General features: G+C 40.5%; 1 protein-coding gene across 1 annotated transcript in view; it reads right to left on the bottom strand.

Annotated features, from left to right (window-relative positions):
- The window catches only part of fto (FTO alpha-ketoglutarate dependent dioxygenase), a 101,946-nt gene extending 76,591 nt beyond the window's left edge, over positions 1-25,355 (bottom strand). The window contains exons 1-6 of the mRNA XM_055154700.1: positions 25,288-25,355; positions 8,053-8,130; positions 6,972-7,983; positions 4,745-4,870; positions 1,573-1,652; positions 1,038-1,181 (exon numbers count right to left, since the gene is read on the bottom strand). Coding sequence (XP_055010675.1) covers positions 1,038-1,181; positions 1,573-1,652; positions 4,745-4,870; positions 6,972-7,983; positions 8,053-8,130; positions 25,288-25,329 — 1,482 coding nt within the window. The 5' untranslated portion in view covers positions 25,330-25,355. The remainder of the gene's footprint in view (positions 1-1,037; positions 1,182-1,572; positions 1,653-4,744; positions 4,871-6,971; positions 7,984-8,052; positions 8,131-25,287) is intronic.
- Between the last annotated feature and the right edge of the window lie 1,811 nt (positions 25,356-27,166).

Raw genomic sequence — 27,166 nt, 5'->3', positions numbered from 1 at the left:
TCCATGTCAAACACGACCTGCGCAATGTGCACCCGCCAAGCACCAAAGTGGGCCGCCATCATAAATAACTCCACCAACAATACATCATTAAGTGGGTGTTCGTTCTCATGGGCAACTCAAAACAAATGGCCACATCGATCATTGCGAGTGCCAGGTAGGGTAAGCTTGCACCCCAGAGAGCCCCCCTCCTACTTAAACACTTGCGCATACATACGCACACCTGCTCTTTTATAAATAGCAAATAAATAAAACAGCTTTATGTGGCCCAGGCCAACATGTATGCATAGCTGGAACTGCACTCCTCTTGACACTACTCCCCTTATTATTGGGTGGTTTTGAATAATTAATATGGTGTACAACCTTTAAACAACCTTACGTCAGGCTCATCTGTCATGGATCCCTGCTGTGGGTCTGGGTGCTGGCATCATCCAAGATGTGCGCTGTGAGCCCAAGGGTGCAAAGGGGAAAGGTGAAGTGGTACATTAACTGTTGGCCTGTGGCAAGCCAGCACAGGGGGCTGGTTACGGCCTTCGTGTTGCTCTTTTTTAACCTCCCTCTATCCCTCAGAATCCCAAGCCAGCATCACTCATTGTTGTGTGTGAAAAGGGGTTTGTGAATGGAGCAGGTCATGACTCCATCTTTAGATAACATATGGAGAGGCTATTGCCTTACAATCCATCACACGCCTGGACAAATTAGAGCAACCTGGACTTCATATAGGAGGCATTACCAGGAGTAACAACAACCATGTAGGTAAAGAAAGAGAATGAGTTTGAAATCTTCCATTTATAGAAGAAGCTTGCTACAAGAGACTGAAAAAACAATATAGTGGTTCAAAAGAAATTCCTTAGTGTTGATGAAAATGACATTACCTCAATGAATATAAAACTATGTCCAAACAGTAAAACAGTCTCAAAACTGCATCATTTGTTTCACATGATCGGACTGTGCTGCAAACTTGTAGTCTATTTAAAAACACATTCACGTCCCATGACACATGTAGAGTCACAGGTGAAGTTGTTGGCTTGTGTATATACCTCATTGTGAATCTCCTCACAGTGCTGCAGTGTAGTGGGCAGAAGGGCCAGCAGGCTGTGGGAGCCTGTCTCTGGGTCTGTGCGCAGGTTGGACAGGGCCTCCTGACACCGTGACTGGATATAAGCCAGCGTCCCTCTTGAACACTTGTGTGAAGAAACAAACTTTGTTTTACCTTTCAATATAATACTAAATAGCTAAGCTTTTTAACAAATGCATTCTTCATAGTTTTGTTGCATTGCTATTTATGTTCTAGTGATTTCTCTTTAAATCTGCATGTGTGAAGCTATAAGAAACTGTTTTTACAAATTTATAGTTTGTACATTTACAAAAAAATTGTTTCATTTATTGGCCAGTTTTTCTTAAGTTACAGACTTCTGCTACTGCCAACACATCTTCAAAAGTCACAATGTTTTATGTTTTACCAATGTTAAATTTGCCACAGATGTCTGTTTTTACTGCTAGGTTTTGACCTCATTACAAAGGCCAAATGACCAGACAGCATGCTGGCCTCTTCTAGACATGTTGGTTTCTCACCTCGGCCACTCTGTGTGTGGAGCTGAAGCGGGCCGTGTCTCCGGCAAGGACACAGTGCTGATGGGTGGTGTTCAGGTCATCTGGTAAACACAGCAAGAAAAATTATATCAAGCACAAGGAAATAGGTTAAAACAGTAACAGAAAATGTAATATATGCAAAAACATAATTTGAATATAAAGACAGATGAAAAGTGGGGCATGAATGAATATGACAACTAAATCATGTTGTACTCCCAGACAGATTGCACTTGGTCCAGTCTTGATTCAGATATACTGAGCTGCATTGTACCATAATTTTAATTACCAAACAAAACCAGATAGTGCTCAATCTGTCAAGATGGAGGACCCACACCAGCAAACATTTGTCCAATATCACAGGGGCTTTACACAGAGGCCTTACTGCTGTTTCCAGTGTATCCCTCCATGTGTTTCTTTGTGTGTATAGATGTTTCGCAGCCCTGCCATTATTTGCCTCATACCAATAATTAATTTAGCCATGACAGGGCTGTCATTCACAGCACATGTGCATATTTACACCCGCCTTGAGCAAGAGTACACTGGCTAATGCCTGTGATTTGAAAGTCAAACAGCCAAATGCTTTGGAAGGAAGATATTATTGTTTGGTGGAAGGGAAAAAAGATGGTGACAAACAAAACAACTTGCCTGTGTTTTCTTCACCCTGATGAGATTGTGAAGGATTACGTCTCTGGGCAGAATTACTCTGCGTCTTTAAAACTGTTTATATCCAATAACAAATTATCTCCATCAATCTGCTCTTTTCTTGGCGCGTCTGATGCGTCAGTGAGATCAGGAGGGAGTAGAGGCAAACTCGATAACTGTAATAAATATTTATCTTTCTTTCAACCCCTGCGCCTGCTGCCACTTGTCCTCCTTTTCCAGGAAGCAGGCTTTTAAATATATTGGGTCAACTCTTTTCTTCAATCCCCCTGTGCATTCGGAGCTGGAAATCAGATTATTGAACAGGCCTGGTGTCAAGACTTGCATTGTTCTTTTTTAACCAGTGAAATTCCATTTGGGTGGAAATGACGGTGATTCAATTTGCCTCCAGCAGCTTAGACATTAGCAGTTCAAAGAGGGCAGTCGACGGCAAAATGTGGTAAAAAGACATTATGGTGCGTGTGGTTATATGCTATTGTAGTTTCCATCTAATACCTCAAAACTACTTATGATGGGGTGTATGGCACTGGGATACAGGTGCAATGTATCCTGGTTTAGTGTTATGTCTTCAAGTCAGGACATGAAAAACTGCTGGCCTCAAAACGAAAGTCTGCTTATAGTGCTATAAAAGGGTAAAGTCATTAATTGTGCCAAAACTTTAATTTAGGTAGGGAACAAACAGCCACTCATAAAGCATCCAGTTAGGAAACACTTAAGAAATGGCAGTTAACCACTTTTCCAAGAACTGGTAAGTGGTGATATAGTACTGACAATTTTAATCATGTTATTTTTCTGGGGCAGGACCTAATGTCTAAGTGCAAACATGTATTTAATATAATCTATAAGAAAATGAAGCCTTGAATGCAGGCTAAATCTTAATCAATGGTCTGTGTTAAAGATGCAGCAGATATGTAAAGGATTACATATTTTATCGCCTACTATAGTAGGTTAATCTCCTATGTCATAAAATTTTATTATTCCTAAAGTAGAACAAAAGATGAAAAACACTCCTCTAGAAGTATTTATTGGTAGACTAACTGTGGTATGAATTAATGTATAATTTATTGAGTAATTAGAATTTACTTATTTTAACATGTATATTTGTTACATTATTCTATATTACACAAAATTGACTCCTGTGAGCTTTAAGACAGTTTCAGCAATCCTTAACTACATATTCAAAACTCAAAAAGCTTTGTTCCACTTTGCAATGTCATCAAGTGATAGTTTTCAAGTTAACAGCTACCATTTACCTTTTGCTCAGTAGAGATTGGTAATTGTAGGGCTGAAATTATTTAAATTATTCTAGTGAAAGTGTATAAAGTTTAAAAACATAGTAGAGGTGGAACAGAGTTTTTCTGTTTGACAAAAGAACTCAACCTAAATATGCAGGGTTTGCGTGTTAAACATATGTGAATGAACCAAAACTCAACTGTTTTTGATGAGGAAACCACATTATAACACAGATTAAAAAAAATAGAATAATATGGACTTTGTAATGTTTTGTTTGATTTAAATGGGCCAGACTTATTGCATCTGTGACAGTACATTGATTCATAACCAAATATCCCCCCATGCTGAAACCATACAGGGCGCAAATAAAAGAACCAGTCCAAGATTAAGTTGACTTCCTAACTTCTTATCCATCTGAACATTTCCAGCTGCTATATGCTGTGGATACATGCCCTCACACTTAGACAAAATAATGAGGAAGCATAAAGAGGGTCAAAAAGAGAAGGAAGGGGGTGTTTATCACTGCAGCCCTAAGCATTAAGCTATGATTTACACTCCTGTGACTGGTCATTTGTCCTCTTAGTCAGCAGTGGGTCAAAACTTCAAAAACATAACATTTTCCTAACCTCTCCACACATCATTACATGGGACCTTAAAGTTCCATGTCAAAGATAAAAAAAAGTGTCTCTCTTACACACAGCTCACTCAGACACATCATCACCATTTTTCCATCAATTTTGGTAAAATACCAAGCCATTGTCATGTCAAGTGAGGCAAAATACTAAAGGCCAAACCAGTAAGTAAAAGAAGGTGTATTACTCTAACATATAATAGCTTATAGATTGCGTTCATGATATTTTTTATATGATGTCATCATTTCACCGGCAGAGCTGGAGCATATACAAGTCACTCCTTTTGGAAATGAAATATCCAAGCAGAAAATTAATAAATGTTCATTAGAATTAATTTTATTTCATCTATTTTAAAGATCAGTGTGACAGAGAACGCCCTTTGGACAGGTTTTGTTTGCTGTGGAAAGGATCAGTAACTACATATTAACTAGATATCAACCACACATAAACCAAAACAAACGATTTGCATTTTTAATAGAGGTCAGCATTGTGTTTTTATCTCATAGAATTTCCAGTTAGCCAAACCAATGGAGATTTCAATGTTAAATCACAAACCACTTCGTTTAGAATATTACGACTTCACATGAGTGCATTGCTCTGTTGAGTGTGTGTGTGTGTGTTGTTATTACCTCTCATGTAATAACAGTCCCCAGACTCAAGCGGCAGCATTAGGCCTGGGGTGTGGATGTCCCAGGCAACTTTCAGGCCGATCCTCCAGAAGGACCTCTCGCTGCTGCCTCCTTCACTGCTCTCACCTGTCAATCACAAAGCACCCAACTCAGTGGAAACTGTGCAATCAACATTTAAATTCATATTTCAGTCATAGAAAGTCCTAGTTTCATATAGGCCTACATATGACCAACTTTTTACAACACATAAACCAAGAGCTAATGCATTTTTGTACTTTCTGTTGTAATGCAATAGGATTAAGTGCTCTCCAGATAAACATGTGCAACACCATTGACCTTTACAGAAAAAACATCAATATCAAATATGTAGCACTTTAAATAGTAAAAGGTGTTATGATTTAATCCACATCACTTTTACAATGGTCAGAAGATGTCTGCCATTGTCTGAGTAAAAATCACTTAGCAGAGCAAATGGAATCTGTGTTCTTGTGATCACATTGGCTGTAAGTACAGGATCTTTATGCTATCATTATGCTGTGCAAGTGGAAAGAGTCAGATAAAAGCCCTTGATATTATTTAGAGTGTATTATTGGTCAGCTGGTATGCTCTGATATTCCTGTCTCTGTAACCGCCTTCTCTGCTCTTCTTTCTCCTTCCATTCTTACAAGGCACAGGGAGAAAACAAGATTTGGCTCGGCTGGCCAACACCCTTCAGAAAAATCAATACTAAAGTCTTTCTGGGCCTCTCTGCCCCACAGCTGCCTTTTCCTTTGCTCAGCACGGATAAATAGTAACTTAATTTCCAGCCATTGTGCGCTGAGAGCCGGCTAATGACAGCACTCCCTCAGGCCTGGGGAATGGTGGAGGATCATCGCAGTGCCGGAAAACACTCATTCGAGGCAGATTCCTTTGGATGAGAACAACCCGATTCACTACAACAAAAAGAGTCTGAGGTTCAGGAATAGGCCTCGAAAACAGCATCTTCATTTCTGGATAAAGATTTAACACTAGCCTTCACTTCACAACAATATCAGACAGGGTAAGAAACATGAGGTAATGATGTAATAGTTTGAGCTTGGTTCTGTGCTGTGCTCTTTCTAAAGTTGTAGGGTCACCCAAAAAAAAAAAAAAAAAAAAGGCAAAGCTGCTAAGAGCAGCAAGGTATGATAGCCTAGTGTTTGAAGCTTGTGTTCACAGGGTCAGAGTTAAAACGGTCTAGAACAAATCACTGAAACAGACCTAAAAAGCAGGTGTTTCTGGTTAGAAGGTCCCAATGAACAAAGTCCAGCTGCAAAGTTTTGAGCAGGAATGGGATGTCAAAGCAGTTGACACTGCACCTGCACAGTGCAGACTTTATACAACTTGCACCTTTTAGTAATCTTTGAAATACCTATTTTGTGTGAACGTAACAAAAAATTAGGTGTGTATTGTGGGTGTTTTAAAGGTGCACGTAATAATGTAGCAGATGTAAGGACGATTAATGCTTGTTGCATTCTGAGGAATATCTTCTGTGGCACTAATATAATATGGAACTTATCTTTGAAAAGTGAAATCTTTACCACCTTTCTAGTTGTGTATTCTCGAAACTGTTCTCCCCAAAGTTCTCTCTAAGAACGTCTGCTCCCACTCAAATACTTTATCATCTCCATCGGCAAATACTATCAGCCTCTTGAAAGAGCGCACGCTCCATAATTAGCAGACATCGCATTAGCCATAGCACTACAGTCTAGGAACAGTTATCAAAGCCAGGCTCATTATTCCATATCAGATAATTGCACATCGATCATTTCTTGGGGAAAAGATTTGAGATGAGATTGCAAGTGCGATAAGGTCTGTTTATTAGGCTACGCTATTGAGCATGTGTTAAGAGCTCACATCCAAATGTCTGTGATCTCCCTTAGCAACGCTGATGATAAGGCTGTCAGTAGCAAGCTGGTGGTGACATTTGATAATACCCTGACACTATCACATAGATGGATCTGATGACGCCTCACCAGGGGCCATGTCTACAGATGCCACACTGCTGCTGCAGGGCCAAGATGCACAAGGTTAAACACATCTGATCTGCCATAAAACAAATGAGATCACTTGATGGGATATTGATGTGAGGCAAAGCAGAATATTAATTTCAAAAGTGTTAACACCCATATTAATGATCTACATTGAATTCACAATAAATACATTTTAATCGGCCTATGCATGCATTCTGTTGTTTATAGCTACTTACCTTTCTGATCAGGACAGCAGCTATAGCTATAAACAGCCACTGGAGAATGAGTGACAAGGTTCTCATCATGGTGCCACCCGACTGCCATTTTCCCCATGCCATAGTAAGGCTCCTCCTTGAGCTGGCTCATAGCAGCTGGGTCCATATAGTTTAGTAAGGTCACATTGAACTTGACTGGACCAGTGCACAGAATTGGCAAGCTGGGCGGGGAACACCTACTTTCCCGATTCTCTTTATCTTCAATGTGATAATCTGACAGGCTGTGCTTGAGCTGGGCCACTGGTTTTTCATTGTCCTCTGGTCCCACCGGCTTAGGCTCTGAACCACAAATGGCCTTGGTCACCCATGTAGGACACTTAGCTTCACTATGTGAACTAACACTTGTTTCACATTGTTTGATTTGTGAGGACTCGCCCTCCTCACTGCTGTGTTTAGAGCCTGTCTCCCACTCGCCCTCTGCTTTTGTCCCAGAGCAGCCCTCATCACTGTGTTTGGACTCTATGTCCCACTCCTCACTGTGCTTGGACTCAGTGTCTCCTTCCTCACTCTGTCTGGACTCAGAGTCCACTCCTTCACTGTTCTTGGAGTCTTCACTGTCCCCCTCATCTCCTTGTTTCACTTCTGTGTTCACAGCTTTTGCGCCTTGTACGAGTCTGTCTCCTTCTTTGAGCTGAGACACATCGGAGCAAAAAAAGTTATTCAGTTCCCATAATGCTTTGCACGCAGCCCTGAAATCTGGGTCACAACAGTTCTCTGCTTTGAGTTCATTGTCTTCACTGTGCCAGGGAATAGCAAACAGTCGTGTGTCCAGGTAGCGATAGGTATGTCCAGGTTCCCCCAGCAGGGCACGAGACACAGCGGTGAACACATCTCTGTCCCGCACACGCACCAGATCTCTCAGGAGACTACCTTTCTTTCTCAGTGTTAGGAAGGCTGCCTCCACTTTAGCATGGAGCTCAACAGGAAGTGAACAGGATCTCCTTAACACAAGTCCAGTGTAGCTGGAGTCCCACTGCAAAAGAAATAACCATTAAAAGATCAAAAGTACAGAAGAACCAATTAGGATCTAGGATGCACTCACCAGCTGCTGAAAGCCTCGCTCTGTAGGTCCCAGGAAAGGTATCTTCTGGTCTCCCAACTCCTGCAGAAGCCTCCGCCTCTGTAAGTATAATACAAATAAGTACAAACTATACACAAGTACACACTATAACTGATTTCAGATTTTTACATGTAACTGAATAACATTTGAAACATTTCCTGAATTTTGTTAAGTTATTAACATGTTTTTGTGTGTATTTCAAACATCTTATACTTTTAAATCTTTCTTTCTTTTTTTTTTTTACATGTTATATTGCCAATAGAAAAGCTTTTTCAATTCAAAACTACCCCGAGAACCACCATAGCGCATGCTGACTTCTCGTATTTTTATGATTTTGTGCAGGCTGCCGAAGGGTTCCGCACAACCTTATAAAAGATGCCCTGTGCCATACAAAGCTCCTCCAATAAACCTGTCAACCTGGTGGTGGGATCAAAGTGGCTTTCATTGGGCTGCATTCCATTCAGACCTGTAAATCCAATGGCAACTGGCATAAAACTATATGCCCAAATAAATTTCACAACTGTTTCCCCTCCCTATTTCCACACGCCCTCCCTGTTGTTCCCCATGTCAAACAGCTATGTGCGTAATTCATAGAAGACATTTAAAAGAATTAAACTTGCTGAGACCTATGGACAATCAAAAAGTTCATGACAACACTGTCGCAAAAGGCTATTGTGCAATGTCGTGTTTATTTTCAATATTTACAACACACAATTCTCCACCCTAATAGTCCATATATGCACAAAGACGGATGCAAAACAAACTATGCCACTTTATAGTTAAATAAAAATGCACCGCTAATAACATTAAAGTGAAAGTATAAACAAGGTAAACAAGCTCTGCATCTAAAAAGGGTGACTAGACGCAAGGCAGCAATACAGAACAGCAAGTAAAAGAAGTTGGGACGGCGTGTGATGCGAGGCAGTTTGGCGAATTTACCTTCAGGGATAAATCTTTACCTTAGGCTAAACAACACAACACCTGCTGAAAGTTTTCTTAAAGGATGCACATGAGTGTACAGGCCTCTCCAAGTTATTCTGGAACAAACAAAAACAGACTTGCAGACAGTTGGAATCTGAAAAACAAAACAACATACACTATTCATGGCCAGACTGCACTCAAAGGCAGTTGGAAAGAAAATTGACAAGCTGACACATTCAGTGGTGTCGAATTCCGACTTATGACAGAAGCTGGAGATATCAAGGTGAGGCTCTGGGCTAGTGGTGTAGAAGAAGGCAGACGGGTTTTCATCGGGGTTTGTGTGTTTTTGTATCCACTGTGAGTGTGTCCAAGTCCGCCTACATAGATATAGGTTTATTAGGATCGGCTTTATTCGCAGTGTCAAAAGCGCAACTACATAGACAGGTGAAATGCCCATCCGAAAAGACAAAAAAAGAGAGAGAAAACGCACAAGCTAGCAAGCTCAAGATGATGTTTCAACCCCTATCGCACACAACCAGCCTTGTCACACACATGTCAAATGCATCAAGCAACTCCAAAATTCCACTGGAAAAAAGAAAGACAAGGAGTTACCGGAGCCCTCAGAAGAAGATGGACTCTTGCTGTATTATGCGACTTTATCCCTGTCTGCACCTGATTCGTGAAGGGAAAAAAATCACTTTCCACGCAAACCCTAGAAATGAGATTACCAATCCCATAATAATGCAGATGCTTGGTGGTCGCTGTGGCAACCATCTGCGCTGAGTGATATATCTGATGCTTTCTCTTCCTCTGTCTATTCCTTGATAGGATTATTCCATCAGCCAGACTGTTTATCACAGAAAACATATTTGGGAGAATAGGAACCAATTGCCTAGCTTTGATCAAGCCTCTAAGAGATATCAAACTGAGTAGGATGAAGTTATTAATTTAATTTAATTCTCCATCTGTGACAGTTCAGTGGACGCATTCTTCAAAGTGTGAGTAGATTAGTGTCCAGTGCTTAGCATCAATGGCTGAAAATATCCAGATAAGATGACCAGTTAGGGGAATAAATACACAGTCTGAGAGAAAACTGCTGGAAATAGCTGTTGTAATAATTAAAGGAGAACAGAAAGAGAAAAGTACATTTGTAGAGAAATTGTAATTTAAATATATCTTCTTTTTTTTCTTCCTTTTTTCTGGTCAGTCAAGGGTTCTAGAGGTGTCAATAGAAAAATTTAAACACAGATTGGAACACATTTGTACTAAAACTAGTACCTAATTTCAGCAGGCAACATCAATAAATTGTCCTGACATTTTTCAGAAGTAATATGACCGCATGCTAAAATCTAAGAAACTACAATAATTCTCTGCTCAAAATGAATAGTATACAAATATAATTATGATATTAGATAGTAAAGGATTCAGGATTTCACTGTATTGGACTAGCACGCTTCTTATATTCATTAAAAGGGAAGTTATTTATTCATTTTCATAGTATCAAAATAGTTTTTTTCGTACTGACAGTTTTTCCTGGTATTGAAATTGAGTTGGAAAGGTTTGCGGCATGACATTCAACAACAAAAATTTATCTTTCACTATTCTTTCAAAAGTTTTGTCATATCTACAAAAATGCCATAAATCCAGACTGTAGACAGGCCTTGGGCAGGCCTGGGTGACGTGATGAGAGATAGCTGTGTAATAGAGTTTTGAAAACCACTGGTACTTGTATGGCACCTGGTTCCGAACTGGTCTGCCCTGTACATAAGTGATGGTGAGTCAACAGTTCTGACAAGCCCGTTGTAAAACACCCGTCTCAAAAAGAGTGAAAAGAGGCGCACATCAAAGCCGCTTCCGTCCCGGTGTATTTGGCACTGGGTCGCCAAATCTGATGGGCCTGTGAGAAGCAATACAAAGAAAAGCAAGAAGTTTCCATTAAAGCTGAAGTACCCAACGTTTCTTCCCCAAATTATTGCATGTTGTTTTTCTGCTCTATAAAGTGTAACATCTTATATAATGCAAACTTGGAAGAAAGAGTCACATGAGTCAGTATATGACTCCTTTAGGATGAGAACTGAATTTTCCAGGCACACCAGCTTTAAGTTAGAAGGATGATAAATTGAGGCTCAACATTCAAAAGAAATATTTAAATACAATACAAATACATAAATTCAAAAATGTAGAAAAAATATAGTCTTTGCTCAACTTTTAATTGAAAGTTTAGAAAAAGTTAGATGTTTCCACTTAGCATGCATGTCATACCATCGCAATGTAAGAAAAAGATTAACCATTTCTCACCGCTGTTATTTCGTTTGCAGTGACATGTGAAATTCTTTTTGTTTAGTACCGGTACAAGCTGAGAGATTTTGTGACTATGTGTGATGGCTTACTAAGCAGACTGGTCAATGCTTTACTGGAATGTGTGGGAGTTAAAGCAGATGCTGGTAATATGTAACTCTTGAACCACAACATGAATATGAGCAAGAATGTCAACAAATAATGTATTTGTGAACCTAATAAAGTTATTTTTGCCTTGGATTTAATAATGCTGTTTGTGATGATCCACTTCAGAATTAACCCTCCAATTTTATACATATGACCTTAGCATCTCTTGCATTACAGAAAGGCTCAATCAGAAGAGATCTGGCAGACTGGCATAGTTAAATCACATGGCTACAAAATCCATAAACTGAACATTAGATATTGAGTCAGTGAGCCATGCTGCCTTAGGTAGGCTAAGTGACAAATGATAGGCAGACTGCTGGCCTCTTAATTGTCCTTAAAGGCTGAAGGCTGCACTGTTCATTTCAGCTTGTGACAGGTTGGCCGCTAACATGATCCTTTATATTGAAATATTTACATCCATCAATGAGAACAAGTGGTCATTCATAAAAGTGAAGTTTATTCTATTTATTTATTTTGGTTGGTTGTTATTGTTGTTGTTTTCTATTTGCCCTTCTAAAATCTGACATTGAGATAATTTCAGGGCAGTTAGAGGGCAGTTAGTTGTCATTTGAAAGATCTGATGACAGAAAATCCCTTATAACCTTTTTTTATATATATATTTATTCACTGGTGTCACATTCCTGCCCAGTTTCACACATTGGAATTGGATATCATAACATTAACATTTTGGGACAATGCCATTTGCCTGACTACATTTGGTGGTGTGCGAGGACCCTTTCTGCCTTAACTGTTATTTTGCAGCCAGGCCATAATGTTTCCATTAGGATTATGTCGATCAAGAAAGCTTTTTAGTTTTCACCTTCAAATTACAACATGAGCTTTCATGGGGTCAGCTGCTTTCCATGTGGAATGGCCAGTTTTAATGCCGGCACATTCCCTTGATATTCAGGCGAGGTCTGGTTCACTCAGAGGAAAAAGAGAGGGGTGCTAAAGGAGAGGGGAAAGAGAGTGTTGATTGAAAGACTGTGATTAGCAGTTTTCAACGAGGGCGCCAGGGCCACTGAGTTGTTCTAACAGGGTTGTCGCGTCTCGAGGTGCAGTCAAGGAGAAGTCAGTGCTTTAGAAAGCTCTCCTGATTTCTCTATTCCCCCTCCCATGCTCGCTGACTCTCACCGCCAGCCACACTCTCCTGCCCCTCCAAAAAAATCAATATAGCCGTGCAAAGTGCAGTTAGGCCCACGGGGAGGGACAGCTAACTGTAAGGGGCAAGATGCAGCGCTTACAAGGAGGACAAGAAGCGTCCTACAGGCCTGTCCCACAGGCAGTGTCAAGGACAGACCTGAGACTAAAGGACTAAGGTTTCCAGATTGGCCTCATCATGCAGTTCTCCTCCTTTCGCTGCTGCCTCTGGATGGCTGGGATGGCCCAGTGGGGCAGAGCAGATCGATAAGCAGGTGGAGCGTTTAAAATCCTCAGCTCCAGAGACTGCTGTTACGCTCCTCAGAGCACGCTGGAGCAACACATCGCTCAGCTGAGCCACCACATGAATAGTATTTGTCCAGTGGTCAGGCCTGGTCATTGAAAGGTTTACAATTTGTGACAATAAAAATTCAATAGCACTTAGCTGTACAAAGTAAACAGGGCAGTCCAGACAGACATCACACCTGCTTTGCTATTGGCTCAACTTTACCACAGATGCTCAAGACTACACAATAAAAAGAGAAGAGATTTAGTATACGCAATACAAGACATTGTGGTGTCTTTGTCAACAGTGGTGTTTCTCATTTCCATACAGTAGGCTTGAAGAGAAATCCTGTAAAAGATATGGATGGATGATGTATGCAAGGAGGATTTGAGTACTGCCATGTGTCTCCTTGTATGAGTGACTGATCACAGCCGAAATGGCTTGTGTCTCTAATCCAGTACCACTGTACGACAGTGCAAAGACACGGCTCTGTGTATCTCAGCACGGACTGATCAAGCCCATCATGTGACAAGCAACTTCTCCAAATGATGATGAGTTCCCAGTTCCTGTCCTTCCCACTCCATATTAGATCATATCCTGACACCAGTGAGTCTAGTACTTCATGGGGGATAAGGATAATGTGCAATCCAAGTCCAGAGGTTTGGAGACAAGAGGAAACTAAACAGCTAAGAGTGGGTATTCTGCTGCATTGGTTGACAGTGTAGAAATGATCATAACTGTATACTTAACATTGGACATGATCCATTACAGTGGATGACAAAACACCTCCAGTGTCACTTCCACAAAAGGATGGCCCAAAAGATTAAAAGCTAGTTTTCCAGGATCAATCCCAGTCCACCAAAATATATCAAGTTTAAAAAAAAACCATTGATGTCATGTCTGTGGCCCACTAAATCGAATGTCTTATGTCGATTGTTAGGCATGTTTAAATATTAACATGATGAGCACTACTTTAGGCTTTATTATAATCCACTGTAAAAACATATGGTGGTTCAAAATGATGGCTACACATCTAGGACAGGTCTAAATCTATCTCCAGAAGCCTTTGACCCAGATAATCTGGCATTATAAAGTGACCTCGGATTAATATTCAATTGATTTGGGACTGTTTACATACTGTATCTGCCAGGCTCCAGAAATCAAGAAGCAGATAACTTTTCAGTTATGAACATTTGAGGTGATGCAAATAGGACTTGTCCTAAATGAAAATATACTAGATTAGAAAATAAAGCCTAATCCTTTACTCTCCCAATATCAGGATTGGTGACAGATTAACATGCTGCAGGTTGGCAAACCTAGCCATTTGAAAATGTAATTGCCGGTGGCAGAGCAGATGCAGGTGTAGTTAATAATAAACTTTGATGTCAGAAATTGTAATGAACTGTCCAGGAGAGTTGAAAAGCTGTCCAAAAGTCCTGTTAATTATTACAAGGTTTACAGGTCGGATCCCGGATAGACCATGTTCTGCAGCATTTAACAGCTGGCAAGAATGGAGTTGAATGCATTATGTGCTGCCCTCATCCTATAAAATATAACACTCTGACATGTGCAGTGTACTTAGCACAGAGAGGGAGAGGGGGAGGAAAATGGTGAGGTGAAGTGAAGCAAGTATCTGATAACATGATGTCCAAGTGCCACCTAGTGACAGATATCAAGTCTCTCTGGACATTTGAAAAATAAAAGAGCAGAGGTACTTCTTTCCAAGTCTGTCAAGTTGTATCCATATATTTTATGTAACAGGCAACCAACTAAATTCTAATCAAACAAACAATCTCATCTCCTTAAGTGAGTTTGTTGGCTTGTCGGAGGTGGCCTGTAACACTGCGGCCCTTGGCCCCTGGGCTCCTAGGTCCCCTCCCCTCATTAGCCCAAGTATAAATCACACTCTGCCAGTGCCCAGAGGTGAGAGGGATGAGAGCGGAGGTGAGCTTGAAATAATGCTTATGTCACGGCGGGTCAGTCCTCCATTATGGTCGTTTCAAAAACTATTAATCTTTCTTGTAGTCACTGGCCTAGAAATAATTACTTCATCTAACCCATGTAATACAGCATGACCAGCAGTCGAGCCTGGTCAATTTGAAGCTGGGGAGGCAAAGATAGAGAGAGTGAAAGCACAGGGTAGTGGGGGTGGAATGGAGAGGAGGGCCACAAATTACCAGGTCCTGTCTTGTGCTGCCGGGTGACTGATGTTCTGCTCACTTCAGCTGTGGCCTTTTACACTCGTAACACTGATTTAGATAGATACATACACACGCTCTAAGAGCCACATCATGTCTAGGCACACATGTATGTACACATATTAATGTATGATTACACACACAGTGGGTGGGACGCCAGCAAATCACATCATTTATAAGTCGCCCCGAGCCCCAGTTACAACATTCATTTATAACAGCTATTAGAGCTACTTCTATTATAAGGCTGGGCAAATTATTAGTCACTCCCCACCTCCCAATAAAACCAAGGCCTCATCATTATTATTACTCACTCAGTGTTCCAACACTAAACAACTTTCCTGAGTTCACTTCAACTAATATTCTGCAACACACACTGCTTTATACACAAAAGTGAAAATAGTCAAAAATCAACTGTGTTTGTTGCATCACAGATCAGATTAAGTTAGTTGTAGATGGTTGCATAAGAAAACCGTTAAGAACGTGGTTGTTTCTAATGTACTTTGGAATGACTGAGCTGAATAGATAACAAAATATTTTCACAGCATCTTGTAGTGACAAAGATTTCACAATAGCTTTTACATTTCTCATCACTATTGTTTAAACACATTTATTTTGAATAAAATGAAAACAGCAATTCCTCAGGTTGTATCCCCGAATTGCCTACAAACTGTCATACTATTTTGATGAATAAACAAGGCTATAGCTTGTTGGCCGAACAAAATAAATGCAACCATTGGTGAAAACCCACTAAGAGCATAGAGCTGCAAACTCAGCCCCTCTGAACGTCACAGGAAGTATGAATGGAGTGACACAAATAAATGCAGCCCTCCAGTGGCTGTCACAGCTGGCATTGCAGGTGCAAATTTAATTAGTCAAGGTGAAGTCCCCCTTGTTGTCTGAGACGAGGGGGTCCTCACTATGTGCGACTGTAAACACGCATTATATCCTAATCAGGTGTCACCGTAACGTTTGATCAGCCCGCAAAAACTTGTCACGAATTCCCGGCAGAGAGTGGGCCGAGGGGTAGAACAAAGGGAAAGAGCTGTCAGGAGAAACAGGGAGGTGCTGGTGATGCCGGTGCCTCTGGATGAAGAGAGTTTGCCCATTAGCAGTCTCTGTCGCCTAGCATCCTCCAACTCTATTCTCTCCCACTACCACTTTTTTATACCGTGAACACTTCAACTTGCCATTCTTCAGGAGCAAGCTCTGTATCTGTAACTCCACTCTGCAGGAGTCTCAACCTCAACAGTGTCTGTCATTTGAAGATTTCATAAAGAAGCCCAATTTATCAGAAGAAACAACTTCAGTATAGCAATTAAAGTTGACCGATATCATCGGTAAGTTCAAAATGATGATGATAATAATAATAATAATAATAATAATAATAATATGTATAAGGTTGCAAATCGAAAATCAGCAAAATCTTCCAAACAAGGTAGTGATAGTTCTATACTTTTGTGTTTAATCTTTTGTGTTTAATCTTTCAGCCCATTCACTTGCAATACCAGAACCTCCAGCTCAAGATTGGTGGTATAATTGAAAGAGATATACATTTTTGGTCAATATAACTCACATAAAATAACACTGTCCAAAAATAATTATTTGCAGCCACTTCTTCCAAAACAACCAGGTGCGGTGTAAATGGTCATTTGCACAAACACATGCCAATGCACACAGTTTACCTTTCCGTTAGGTGCACTTGAATACATTAGCCAAATGAACCTCACAAGAACCTGCAGCAACTGACAAGGCCCAATCTTCTTTGAGACTACCGTGGAAACAGAGATTAAAGCCTTACAAAGAGCAGTACAGAGCGATTTTTTAAAACCCAAACAGTGATACATAAATTAATTAAAGGACAAAAAACAAGTACAGAATTCAAGTTGGAACATCTGTCAGCGACTTAGCTTCCTAGCGTAATACCAGTGTTAGAACATTTATACCCTTGAAGTTAATGATCCCCTCTTTAATTGACAGTCAAGAAAAGCGGCAGCAGCAGCATCCTGCCAAGACGTCGATAAGAGCCCCCTTCCCTCCCTAAAAAAGAAAAAAAAAAAAAAAACAGTTTAAAGAACCTTGGCACTAATCCCTATTGTCATCCCAGCACAGCAGAAGGACTTACAAACAGAGATAAGTGAAGTGAGGCTGTCTATTCCTCTGGAGTTATAGGGACAGACGAGCTGCTATGTGCCTCAAATCAGTCACTCAGATTAGCCCGATCCCTCTGTGCTGTCACTCAGTGGAGACGCAGCCTTGTCAACGCATTTACATGAGTCCATATCATACGTGGCAATGCCCATATAAATATATATGACAATACATGCGGGGAAGGGGGTCTTGTCTGCAGATAGGAGTACAGTAGACAGGCTGTTGTTGGATTAAGCTCATGAAGTTAGCTTTGTCTCATGTCACCTCTCTGAGGTCCCAACAAGTTTAAGAAGAAGTACCAGTGCCGCAAAGAGAAACACAACTTACATTTGGTTTTGTTTGTGACATTTGACAAGACTGACTCCACCTTCACCTTGCAACATTAGAAGAACAAAGTGAAAACAACTGTCTGACTAAGTTTATACAAACATTTATACTAACACATTTTTTTTACCACATACTATAGGATTCCACAAACTTCACAAAGTGAACCAATGGACTGGATTCCTGAAAGAGTTTGTCTTAAAATCAGTGGCCCCAAAAGGCACCTTAAAACTAACAGAATGCTGACTGCTTCTTATGCTTCCGTGACTTATTTCGCTTCAAACTGTTCCACAACAAATGACAGTGGATGCCTTCTACATAGCAGGGCCAGGGCAAGCATGACATATGGGCTGACAGCTGAACCCTCCAAGTCCCTACCCCCTTTACCCCTGCCATGGCACACCCATGCACATACACCCATTGCTACGCTAACATCCCTGACATGACCGCTCGGCAAACCTCTCTAACCCTTCTTTGAGAGTGTGTGTGTGTTTGTCTCATCCTCACCTCAGCGCAGACAAAGCTCAATTCAAGACCTTTTTAGCCAAGCAAGTGGATGTGACCCAGTGCCCCCAAGTCAGGTTCATCTGAATAAACAGACAGGGGAGGGGAAATCTGCCTACATTATGATAGAAGAGACGGTACGATTCAGCCAAGGGGCTCCTTTTCTATGCACGTTTGATCAAGTACTTGACAGCGCCAGTAGATGGAATTACGGACTGTTGAACAAAAAGTTGTGGAATGGGCATGCGGGTTTCTGTATGTGTGTGTGGACAGGTTGGTTTTTCCTGGCCTGACAGTGCTGGATTGTGACAAGCCTGCCGCACCATACCACCGCAAATACAACTCGCACCAGCAGCCTTTGCAGCCCATCACTCAGGCTAGCCGAGCCAAGTGCCGTGAGAAGAGGTCAGACGTGGAGGAAGATGAGAGGGAGGTGTTGGTCAGGGGTTAAGTGTAGAGAAGACAGCAATGAAAGGCAACTGTCATGCACCAGTGCTTGCCCAAGAGCACCTGTCTCCAGAAGAACATGCAAAGTGTGCCGGTCACGTCCTGGAAATACCCGCACTTTTTGTTCCATAGACACACGGCAACAGCAAGACAAGCTCTTAGGAAAGGGCCGCTGCAGAGGCATCGCCAGTCTGACAGCATGCCAGTCAAGCTGTCGTTGGCTCGTTCGCATATGCAAAGAAAACTTAGGCAGATGAAGAAGAAAAAACACCACACACAGGAGGGGGGGGGGGGGTGTCTTGGCAAAGGAGTCACTGAGACATGAACAAACTGAAGTTCTTAAGAAATATGCAGTAAAGGCTCGGACTACAGCTACAAAATCTCCAAACTTTTAAAAATTAAATAGCTTTGGAATAAAGGTCTAATTAACAACAGGTCAATCAACAACCTCCTGAAACATCTATGAAACAAACAATAAAAATGTACTATTTATTTTAAATAGCTCAGTGTGCAATACCTTTTAAAACCCTGATAGGTGTCTGCTACTAATGAGTTATTTAGTGAAGAAAATCTCAACTTAATTTAGGTCAGACTTCTAGCTTCTGTTTATAGAAGATGACTTACAATGTTCAAATTAACAGTTACTATTTACAGCCGCTTGTGAATGTGAGCCCATGCAGGTTTCTGAATTAAGGGTTTTGGACTTCTCATGAAAAACAGATGTTGGGCAACACCATGGCAGTAGGCACTTTCCTTTTTATTGGCAAGGTGAGTCATAACAAGCAAAAAATAAATTCACAAATAAACAGCATAAAGCATGTCTGTTGCAGGTGGCTCGGCATGCTTACAATACTTGGCTGAATTAGAACCAACTACTGGAGAAGTGATATATTGGAAGGGATAGCTCTTGAGTGCATTGCAAGTTTAATATATTTTGCTTCGCTGTTTTGCAGAAACTATTGTAAGGATTGAGTCCACATCACATACGGCCAACGCAATACCAAACAAACAGAAATATGACCACATGGATCCCAGCCTTGAGTGCTTAATGAATCCCCTGGAGGTATGAGGTGAGAGGGTCAATCCCATGTTTATTCAGCATGAGTCCAATGAGCCACCTCCATCTATTGATCCAACTGATTATTCTATGTCTCTCCTGTGACAAGACACGTGCATGACAGATGAACCAACACTTGGACAGGTCACATTGGTTATAATCTCATTGAATGTGACGGCTGATCTGGTTGGCCCGTTTGCTCAATCCACACCGAGGCCTTGTTTGCGAAAACAGTGACATCTGCGGATAATGCCTCAACACTAATATGGCCTACTGACTGGGCTGTCACACACGCTAGCTGTCAAGAGCTGTTGGGACAAATCCAGTGACTGCTGCCACGCAAAAAGAAAAAAAAAATCATATGTGGTCACATTTAAATAAATGGTATTACTTATTGGAAGTAAAGCAATGTAATACAAAATGCTCCTATTCTGTCACATATTAGGGGTGCTCTGATATATTGGTGCCATATTAGTATCAGCTAATATCTAAGTGTTAAAGTAATAATCAGTATTGGCCAAACCCACTAATACCAGTTGACCGATAATGTGGTGTGGCAATGAAAGGTTTAACCCTGCCCTCTCTTGAGCTGCTGCTGTATTTTAACAGAGCTGTACAGTCTTTCAAAGACTCGAAAAACATTTTAGACAATATGTGTAATTAAACACAATGGGTCTTTTTCAAACACTGATCAGTTTAGACATGTTTGCTTCCTCTAAGTTAGTTTTAGTTGTTCAATGAAGGAGAGGAGAGCACTCTCGGTTTGAACAGTGAGCAGGGGGTTGAGGAAGAGGCACTCAACTGTCACTGCTGCTGCTACAGTGAGGAGGCAGGCAACGTGATGATGACGACACACAGACTGGAGAGGTACTGGCAGGGAGAGACTTCACACTTCTGTGTCTTTAACAAAACAAGATATTCACAAGAAGAATATAGTAGAGCCTATAGGCCTAGCCTTCTCTAAAGTGCAGTGCTTGATAAATTATAAACCTCAAACTCTATGTTGTTTAAATTGAGAAAAAATTTATTCAAAAAACAATAGCAAATTGAATCCAGTGAATTTTGTTGAATGATAAAACCAACATTTGTATATGAGCTATAGAGCTGTACAAATTGAGAAAACATTTACTTTTGACTATGATAGATAAATGTATGATAACAATTTTGCAATATTAGTTTTCATCTTCATATTTGTCTTTTTGACACAGTAAGTACAGTTCAATTAAAATAATGACTATTTCATAACTAATTGTCACCAATCAACTATAAAACTAAATTGTAGTTAGGCCTGCTATGACAACAAATTCTGAAGAAAATATAGACGTACATGTCAGTGTTGAAACAAATTTATTCCACTGACACATTAAATCTAAAGCAGATTATTCCCCCCCCAAAAAGTTCCAAATGTAGAATATTGTTCAAAACATGAGCTGCAATACATAACAAATGAAACAGGGGGAATTTATTATGCACTCAAGGCTGGGATATGATATGATATGGACTCAGTCCTGACAATACAAGTTATTAATTACACACTATACAGCCCAAATCAGAAAAATAACAAAAAACACTATTGTGCACCCATATAAATATTGACTTCCAAGTATTATAGTATGTAATGTATCATTCACTAAATGATATATACAGTATCGTGACAGGACTACTTGTACTCATATTTTGATAATTGTATCTGGACAATAAAGAGTTTAAAACCAACACCTTTTAGAACAAACACAGTGGCATTATTAAATCTAAATGTCAAAAAAAAAAAGGATTTGTGATTTTCATCTTTTCTTGTAAATATTATCTATCTAGAAGCATTCAGTCACAACATTTCATAATTTCTTTAGTAATAATGTATTTTAAAAATCCCACTCTACAATAGAAATAATCACTGACTAAATGACTAACGCCCAAATGACTAATGGTGTAACCATGAAACTATGAAACTATTGCAATCCATTTAGTTTCTTACACTATTGATTGATTATTGCATTGGCAAATATCGCAATATCAATAATGATGCGATATATTGTGCAGCCCAATGAGCTATTTATCTAATGTAGAAGAAAAGCTCAAGCCAACTAATCAGCCCCCCACTGAAGCTTTCATAGCAGATCAATGAACGACCCGGGGCTCTGGGCCTGTGCTATATTACACACCAAAACTTCATATTCATTCATTGATTTTACTTTTCAGAATAGTATATCACTGAACTCCAATGGGAGCAAAAATAACAGAGGGCTGAGGTCAACCCTTGTGGAAGGATGTTTGCACAATATTGATGGCGCGTGCAAAAAGAAATGACTAAATATGTGGATCAATAGCTGGTTTCCCTAGCCACGACAGGTTGTTTCAGATGGATATATATAAATACATCTTTATAGCTATAGCTAACAAACAGTGTTAAATACTCCCCTGAAGCTAAACTCTTTGATTAGTGAAGGCCAGAGGTGACTGAAGCCGTCTCTGGATGCATCAGTGCTATTTGCAGTAGCTTGGGGACACTAATGAACCTGCAGGTCACAATGCTATACATCTATCCTGCATTATACTAACTACAAGGCTGCCCTTTTTGTTGTATTCTTGGTAAATAAATAAACTGTAGTAGTCTCTTCAGAATGACCTAAGACGATGTGTAAACATCTTTGGCATAGCAGTGATTAAAAGCAAGAGGCCATGTGAGAATTGGGCATCTGGCTTCAGCAGCTAATGTCCAAGGTTGTCTTACTTTATTTACAACAAAACACAATTAGTGAGAACAACAGCCAACCTCACAGCTTCCACTGCACCACTACAGCCAGTAGGGCCATAAAGAGGGAGGAACCACATCATTGCCTGCTCCTTAATTAAATGAAAGCTGTTAGCTTCATTTGCTTCCTTATTTTACACATTGAAGTGGCCAACCCACCACTGAAGACCTCCCAGACGCCATCCCTGCTTGGCCTTAAATCATGAGTGGATAAACGGCTCGGCAGGTCCCTGCTGGACACCCAGCAGCCGCCCGGCGGCTACACCAGAACAGAGCATGTGGTGGATTGACACCTACCCAGCGATAAGTAATTCTGTAGAGGATTAGCAGCATGATAGCCTGATCAATACTGTGTGCTCAAGCCATTAGGAATGCAGTGAGGAAATGACCCCCTCCGGTAATAAAGCAGGGCATCTGGGTTCTCCTTCATTTGCCAGCTCCATTAGTGTAATGGTATCATTATCTGCCACAGCCGTATTTTCTGAGCTCATGCTTTTCCACAGCTCCACCAGCGGGGGTCTGATGAAGCTGCTCGCGCCCATGCCGAGTGTTCCCTTTTCTGCCATTCTACTCAGAGGCGAGATGTAATTCTAGCTCTGCCTGAGCTTATGTGCTACCCTGCCTTAGGTATCGATAGCCTTGTTTTATGTCAGTACCCAACACTATTTCTCCATTATTGGCTCATTAATAGAGTAAGCAGCATGTAGCTTTGGTTAAAAGGGAGAAAGTGATGGCCAGTAAAGTGCAAAGTTGCTTACTGTGCTAAATGTGAGACCCCCCTCTCACAAAAACACTGGGCCAGACATGACTGGATGTCAGCATTAGTTGCCATAAATCGTTTCCTTTACACTAATTCACGGGCTAACATTTTGTGGGGGAGAATTGATTAACCATGACTGGATGTGTGGCCACATAATCAGCTTTTACTCTGCTAGTTGTTAATGTAACAGAAATGCCAGGGGAAACACAAACCATTTTAATGAGTGCTCAGAAATTAAATACCCTAAACAGCTTGCACAATGTGCCACAACCAGAGCAAACCAATGAGGCTGATCTAAGCAATGAGCTGGGCTGAGCTTGAGACCTCACAACATCTGGTGACCCTGTGTGATCATTACTTACCCTGCCACTCACACACACTCACTCACTTCCTGTTTGGACACAGCTCTTCATACTTGTCATCGCGGCACAAATGGCAGTCCAGCATCAAAGACGACACTAAACTTGGGATTAGGGGACATGGCCAGAGTCGTTTTCACTCTGCCAAAGCTTAGGTGGACATTCAACCATTTGTTAAACATGATACAAGTTAAATATAGTTGAGCATACATTGCATTCTGATTCTGTGCTTTTACAAACACTGGCATCCACCTACAAAATTTACAGTGCCCAAACAACTGTGCATGCGAACATTGTATAACATGTTTTTCACAATTTTCACAATTATTTCACAGAATGCTTGTTATTGTACATTTGCTCTATGTTCCATCTTATTAATGAACTAAAGAAAAGGGACGCTAACCCATTAGGTGTGTGCCGCTCTGCCTGAGAGCCTGAGGGCCAGCTGGAATGAGTTCTATCTCTGAGCTGCTCATCTGGCCGCCATGACTGCTTTCATAAACAGGAGGAACCACGTCCTACATAGTTTCACTGCTGTCTAACATGATCCAAACACATGTGCCACAGCAGACAGCATCCAAGCCAGGAGATAAGAAGAGGCAGAGAAGCAGACAGATAGACAAATGGATGACTAGAAGGAAGGCAGCTCAGGACGCCTTGAGCTCAAGAGCAATCCCTCTCTTCCTTTTTCTTACTGTCCACAAACAGAAAGTCTCTGGTGTTTAGCATATGAAAGCTACATTAAGTCTGGGCCAGCACGGAAAACACCGCCAGTCTTCATAGGTTATGAAAGCACACATCTGTCTTTGAATCATAAATAAAATCTGTCTGTCTGTTTTTAGTGGGATTTTTGTTTCTACACAGCAACAGTCACAAAAACACGACAAAGTAGTAGGCTATTATATTTATATGTTTGAAAAAACATGCTAGCAAAATAATTTGATAATAACAATATTTGCTGAGATCTCTTGTCCACAGTTTCAAGGCATACTCTCTTGTTGTTTACAAACTAAACAGGTTCAAGAGTTGCTGTCATGGTTCTGAACCTAAATGAACCTAATCAAGCCTACAACTAGTCTATTTACTCAAGTGTGGGTGAACAATTTCAAAGATAACTTTAGAGAAAGTTATGCATTGTGCATTTTGTCTCAATAACGTGCTTTTTTTTTTTTTTTCTTTTGGTTTATTTGCTTTTTGTCCTCCACACTGAGCTACTCCATATTTAAATAAACTAACTTTTAGCAGTAGCCGCTCCGTGGCAGATAAACTTACTTGACCCTAGTTTCCTCCATCCTCAGCAGACCTGCCCGTTGTTATGGAGACAACTGTCATTAACACCGCGCGCCACAGCTGCGCGTGCTGCTACCTGGGCACCTGCCAAACCTAACAGGAACATTCGGACTGTTGTGGCCTATTACAGAGTCATGATCTATCCTTATTAGTTTGTAATAACATAGAAACCACTACATCTCAAGCCCGTAAAGCATGACTGCTCTTTACTTTCTATATAGCTACATTTATACTAATTTAGCTTTTTTAGCTTTTTTTTTTTTTTTTTTTTTTTTTTTTTTGGCATGGTCGCACTCCGTGTACAAAGACGACAGCGTGTACTCCATGCTATCGCTAAATATCAGCAGAATAATAAGGTAATCAACCCCGTTATATGACAACACACATATTTGTCCATTATTGTACACTGAAGGGGGAAGATGGAAAACACAATAAAGGAAGGAGGCAAGGTGAAGTGTGCGCTGATTCGCAGCTTTGCAGCCTTCAGAACGCAGCCAGCAGCATCACATTTGGAACATTAGATATTCATTGAGCGACACGGGCTTAGAAATAAACCAGAGCTAACGGAGAAAAACGCTATCAATACCTTTCTTCTCTTCTCCCCCTCACTGTCACCCGATCTTTTCATGTTCCTGGAGTTGTGTTTACACTGCCTCGCATTCACTGGTGGCGACTCTGGTCGTTGTAGTGCGCGAATAAAAGAAGACAAATTTTCTCAGCCTCTCTATTCAGGATTGTGCATATTACATACATAATAAGCTGTTGTGGTTTGGGTTTATATATTGTTTAGCGATAGAAAACAAAAGATGGCAATTTAAAGCAGGATAAGCGATAAAATGAAACACAAGGACTACAAATCCCACAGTCTTCCGGGACGTGAGGCGGGAGCTCTGTCGTCACACCAGCTGGAAACTGACAGATACAACGCACAATGCGCACTGAACGCAGACAGGCGGGTAGCCTTTAGTAAGATAATTATTTTGTTCTCTAAGTTTATAAAGGAGTTTATCAAGGAGTTCCCATGCATAATAAATTATCCATTTAAAAAATAAAAATGTCCCTAGGCCCTTAAATCTTTACCAGTCATAAGACGTCTGAAAGAGGTAGCCTATCAGCAAAAGGAGTTTTTAAATCTACACACACGTTTTAGAAACATGTGTTGAACATTGATATTCCTTGTGCTTTATCCCTTTTCTTAATCAAAAGCTGTGGCACTTTCATCTTTGATGTGTAAAAGTACCAATACTTTAAACATGCTCCAGTTCAAGTTCTGCCAACCCTCTTTCAACTCTTGCATGCATTTCAAATCCAGGTGTTATTCGGTCTGTGTGGGCTTCTCCAATGTCAGCCCCCTTTGGTCCAGTCCTGATCATGAAAGTATGCCATAATGTAGGTACACAGATTGCTAACATGTTTTGAATTTTGCTGAATTATACTCTTTCCATTGTTCCAGTGAGAAATAGGCTGCAGGAATGATTTTCACGGATGGTGCAGTGGCAGTATGAGGCTATGGTGTAAAAACAGATTTCTCTCTTCCAAAACACCTGTTACATGTTACTACACTTTGATCAGTGTCGTCATTAGTTCCCTTTGTAATCGCTTTTCTTTGATGGTAGAGCTGACCCAAGCAAGCTGGCTGGGTACCATGTTTTAACGCACATTTCCTTTTACCTGTGTTGTAAAATGCTCAAAAGCTCTCCTCCACTTTCAAAGATGGCCATGTCTCCAGCATCCTTTGCTAATAAACAGATGGGGTTCCTTTTGATTCCTATTTATAACATACATTTCCTTTACCCTGTCCTGTTCTTTCAAGGTGGAAATATGCTTGAAATATATCCTTGTGATCAGTTTCTGAAAACTAAATCCATATGCACACACTCTTTTTTCTCACAACCATATGGAAGCCTATAGCACCTTTTAAAGTTACAACTAAAGAGGAAAGTCTTATGACGTTGTAAATTATTTCTTTGTTTTATCTTATAATGTCAAAATGTGCCTTTATGTGGCATCCATCAGCCCACTCTATCATTACTCCGTGTTCCGTATGTGCCAAACTATCATCCACATATTTCTGTTGTCAATCATTTTTATGGAGAACATTTGAAAGAACAAAGTGTTCACTTGTTGGGTTTTTCAGATCTGGTGTTCTCTCAGAGTGAACATAATGTATTAGATCTTTTATGGCAGCCAGATTTGCCTAGCTTGTCCTACATGCTTGTTTAAAGACTCTATAGGTGGCCCTTGTCTGGATTTGTGTCAGAGTTCTAATATTCTTGATGTAACATATGCACATGGGCACTATAAATTTTTTTCTTAAATAAAAATTTAAAGTAGTCTTCAAGTATTTGGAATCATTAGGTTAAGTCCATATTGCTGCCATAACTGTCTGTAACTTTCCAAAAGTTGATAAATAGTATTTTCAATTTTTATACAGTTATAAAAATGTCAGTTTAGTATAAGAAATC

Source organism: Boleophthalmus pectinirostris, unplaced genomic scaffold (assembly GCF_026225935.1).
Source record: "Boleophthalmus pectinirostris isolate CB_2022bp ecotype Guang Dong unplaced genomic scaffold, ASM2622593v1 HiC_scaffold_19, whole genome shotgun sequence".
NCBI classification, from domain to species: domain Eukaryota; kingdom Metazoa; phylum Chordata; class Actinopteri; order Gobiiformes; family Gobiidae; genus Boleophthalmus; species Boleophthalmus pectinirostris.
This window is presented reverse-complemented; position numbering and strand designations above follow the sequence as displayed.